General features: G+C 42.7%; 1 protein-coding gene and 1 non-coding gene across 2 annotated transcripts; both read right to left on the reverse strand.

The window, feature by feature from the left end:
• Nucleotides 1-559: 559 nt before the first annotated feature.
• On the reverse strand, nucleotides 560-1,513 carry LOC133313185 (uncharacterized). The gene is made up of 2 exons (XM_061514519.1): nucleotides 1,499-1,513; nucleotides 560-1,021 (listed from the first exon to the last, which is right to left on the reverse strand). The coding sequence occupies exons 1-2, from the start codon at nucleotides 1,511-1,513 to the stop codon at nucleotides 560-562; spliced, it is 477 nt and encodes a 158-aa protein (XP_061370503.1).
• Nucleotides 1,514-3,633: 2,120 nt separating this feature from the next.
• LOC133313187 (small nucleolar RNA R71) lies at nucleotides 3,634-3,738 on the reverse strand. Its single transcript, XR_009751777.1, has one exon. It is a non-coding gene; the product is annotated as a small nucleolar RNA R71 (small nucleolar RNA).
• Nucleotides 3,739-4,216: the final 478 nt, after the last annotated feature.

A 4,216-nucleotide genomic window follows, 5' to 3' on the forward strand; every position in this document is an offset into this window, starting at 1 on the left:
CTCTGTTTTTCTGCTAGGATGGTTGTCTAACAAAGTGAGAGCAGAATATTCTTCCAAGTCTTCTCCTTCGTCCTGGAACTTTATTGCTTTGACAATATTGAACTTGATCTCATCGTCATGAACTCTCATGGTTAGTTCCCCTTTTTGTACATTGATAACTGCTCCTCCAGTTGCTAGGAACGGTCTACCCAGAATGATGGGAACGTCAACGTCAGCTTCATAATCCAGAATGATGAAGTCAGCGGGTAAGATAAATTTGTCTACTTTGACTAGCAGATCTTCAATCTTCCCTTCTGGCTTGACGATGGATCTGTCTGCCATTTGCAAAGTCACCGTGGTGGGTTTAGCTGGTCCAGTGGATAATTGTTTGAAGACAGACAGGGGCATGAGATTGATGTTGGCCCCTAAATCACACAAGGCTTTCCCTTGGTACGTGTCTCCTATAATGCAAGGAATGGTGAAGCTTCCTGGGTCTTGAAGCCTAGGTGGGAGTCTGCCTAAGTACTGGCAACTCTCTTGTGTCATTTTTACAGTCTCATATTCCGTTATTCCTCTTTTTTTAGAGGACATCTTTCATGAATTTTACGTACCTGGGCATCTGTTCTAGTGCGTCCACCAGAGGAATGTTGATGTGAAGTTGTTTTAAAATGTCCAGGAACTTTCCAAAGTGCTTATCCTCCTGTTGCTTTTTTGTTCTTTGAGGGAACAAAATTTTTGTTGATATTTGCCTGCTTTGAGTTGGACTGATTGGTTGGTTGTTGGCTTCCTTTTCAGGTTCTGGGTTCTGTTCATCTGTGACTGGTGATTGTTGTTGTGCTTTTGGGGCTACTTCAGATGCTTCAGTCTGTTCCTTTTCCTTTGGTTGAACTGTGGGTTGTGCTGTGGCTTTCCCACTTCTTAAGGTGACAGATTTGATTTGCTCTGAAGGGGAGATAGGTGCTACTTTTGGCGAGGTTGTTGAAGGAACGTCAGTATTCCCTGCTAGTGATCCTTGTGTTCTAATTTGAAGGTTGGCAGCAATCTGCCCCAGATGGGACTCAATGTTCCTGACCACTGCATCATTCCTGGTGAAATATTCCTTGACATAATTTTCCAGGGTGTTGATGCGTTGGTCATCTCTGTGGAACGGAACGTAGTTGTTTCTTCTTTGTTCAAACGTTCCACTGCTACTACCTTGCTAATATTGCTGCTGATTGTTGTTGAATGGTCTCTAGTTAATGGGTGGCCTCCATTGGGTGCTGTGGTTCTGATCCTTAATGATAGTTCCTTCAGGCCTTGAATGTGTATTTTGTCCTGCTTGTTGATTGTCTCTGGTGAAGTTCCTATTGCCAAAATTTTCTGCATAACACACCAATGCAGTGGATGGGCAGTCTGTTGAGTCATGAAGGTCACCACAGGCTGAGCATGGTCCTATTTCAGTTGATGTGAGTTGTAAGACTTCCATCCTTAGTGCTGCTTGGTCAGCTCTCAGGTTCTTCACTTCATTCATGAGTGATACCAGCTGGGCTTCCATGTCTGTTTGTTGATAGTCCTCAAGAGTTGAGGCCCATTAAGTGTAAATTGTTCCACAAACCCCATGTTTTGGTTATAAATCACTCCCTTCAACCTTCTTCTTTTCATATAGAGCAACTGTTTTGAATAGTGGACCAGAGCAATGCCGAAAGTGGGAATTAAGGTAGACCTGGAGCAAATTTAACATTATCTTTTTCACATATGACTATTGGGTTAGTTTGCTTTGTTCAGGACACCTAAGGCCCATCAAAAGGAACCACAAAATGAAGAGAGGAGAAGGAGTGTTGGTGTCTCCCTGAATCCGATACTCCCACTCACAAAGGGAGCCAAAAGCAAGGGGGACCACTTCCATTTAAGGCCAAGCTGGCAAGAAGCAAAGCTACCATTGGAGAGGATTTAGACAAAGCATGACCCTTGATGAAAGGAACAATGAAGATCAAATGAAGAACCCTATAAAAGGAACAAGCAGTCCTCATAAAGGGCGCCCATCCTAGAACCAGTGATTTTTTTTGTTTTCTTTTTGTAAAAATGCTCACTAGGAGCTAACTTCCTCTAAGTAGGTGAGGGTTCCATAGAAGTAATCCCTTTTGTCGTTGCTCTTTGGTTTAATTTATTGATTTTGTGAAACCTTTTGGGCTGACAACCTCATCCCGGGACCACTCGGTTGATGAAACACTGACAAGGGCGTGTGGAGCATTCTCAAGACCCTAGGGTAGTTTAGCCTGAAGAAAGGAGGGAGAAACACCTGGAATGGGGAGCACTGCCATGTGAATCCATGCTCTTTTGAGAAGGCAGCATGGTTTCCTTGTATATAACTCCAAGTACTATGGAGTAACGTGGAGAGTAAGGCCTTACCATCTGCTTACCTATAGCAAAACAAGGGAAGAAACAAAATCCACTTGTAAAATATGCTACCAAGCAGGGTTAACCAAAGGGATGAAAACATGGAACCCGTAACACCTACTTGACTTTTTCTGAAATTAATCTTAACTCAAACTTCTGTCACAATCTTCCCTTCACGATAACTGAACTGTGTTTTACCAGCTGATGCTCTTACTTTCATTTCGTTGACTGCTCTTAAAGTTACTTAAATTGATGCATTTTTATTCGATGACCGTGCTAAGTCATTCACTGCTCTCATCTGGTTCAGAATAGTTAACATTGTTTAACTAGCTGCCCAGAGATTGCTCTGTGTGAAGCTTAGCTGAGAATAGTAATTTTTTTTATTGCTTCATTTTACAAATTAAGTTTCTTTTAGCGCTTATTACTTCACAACTTCTCCCTGAGGACGATAAATCTGGGGCTACAATACCCTATATTGCTTAACACGTATGCTTGCGTATAGTTGAAGAGGGTTGCTCTAAGTCAGAGTAGATTGCTCCTGTTGGCAATCCTGATTATTACTCTGCACTCTTGCTCTCTGAAAAGATATTCCCGAGCAGCTCTCGGTTCGACCAAGCAATTGGCGCCGTTGCCGGGGATCATTTGGCAAGAAAGGGCGTTTTTAAGAAAGCACTTTTGTTGTTTAACTGCAGTCCTTTTGTTTTGATAGACTTCCTCCATTTGTATGAGCACAGAACCTACAGAACTTGGACTGGAAATAGCACTTTTTGATCCAGAACCCGAGAGAACCTTCAGAAATAGAAGAAGAGTTCAAAGGTTGAGAAACATTACAATGGAGGAGGTTTTAAACAATGATAACAATGGAAATCATAATCATGGGCCTGAACAAGGACCGCATGAAGAAAGAGGGCCATCATTGAATGATATGGCTGCTCCCTTCAGAAATGGTCCAGAACGAGGTTATGTTCCCCCTCCTCTGAATATCCCGAACTTTGAAATAAAACCTGCAATGTTCCAAATGATTATGAACGCTGGTCAGTTCCATGGACTACCCATGGAAGACCCTCACAGTCATTTGGACAATTTCACTGAGATAGTTGATAATTTCAAAGTTCATGGTATTTCGGAAGAAAACATGTGGATGCGGCTTTTTCCATTTTCCTTAGCTGGAAAAACCAAAGAATGGAGGAGAACATTGCCCCCAAACTCCATCACCAGTTGGGAGCAATTGGCGAAACAGTTTGTTACCCGATTTTTCTCCCAAGCAAAACAAGCCCAAGTGAGGGCTGATATAGCTTCCTTTCAAATGTATGATGGAGAAAGTTTGTATGAAGCGTGGGAACGCTTTAAAGAGTTGATACGAATTTTCCCGAATCATGGAGTTTCTGATTGGGGCATCATTCACACGTTTTATCATGGCTTAACCCCACCATTGAAAGGAAGTTGAAGAAGCCACTAACCCTTCACACCTTGAAGCTCAGACAGGACCAGAAGAGAAGGACCAGAGCAATGAGTCTGCTAAAATCAAACCGGATGAGGTGTACACATTTCGTGAACAAACAATTCCAATTGCTCCTGAAGAAATATGGAGTGCAGCACAAAATTGCCACCCCTTACCACCCACAGACTAGCGGGCAGGTAGAGGTGTCCAACAGGGAGATAAAAAAAATCCTGGAAAAGGTCGTAAACCCAGATAGAAAAGATTGGTCCAATAAATTGGATGATTCCCTATGGGCGTATCGGACAGCTTATCGAACACCCATTGGCTGCTCCCCCTATCAGTTGGTGTTTGGAAAAGCGTGTCACTTGCCTCTTGAACTTCAACACAAAGCATTCTGGGCCATCACATTGCTAAACATGG

Source organism: Gastrolobium bilobum, unplaced genomic scaffold (assembly GCF_033153095.1).
Source record: "Gastrolobium bilobum isolate Gb01-03AN ecotype WA unplaced genomic scaffold, APGP_CSIRO_Gbil_v1 utg25332, whole genome shotgun sequence".
In the NCBI taxonomy this organism is placed as follows: Eukaryota; Viridiplantae; Streptophyta; class Magnoliopsida; order Fabales; family Fabaceae; genus Gastrolobium; species Gastrolobium bilobum.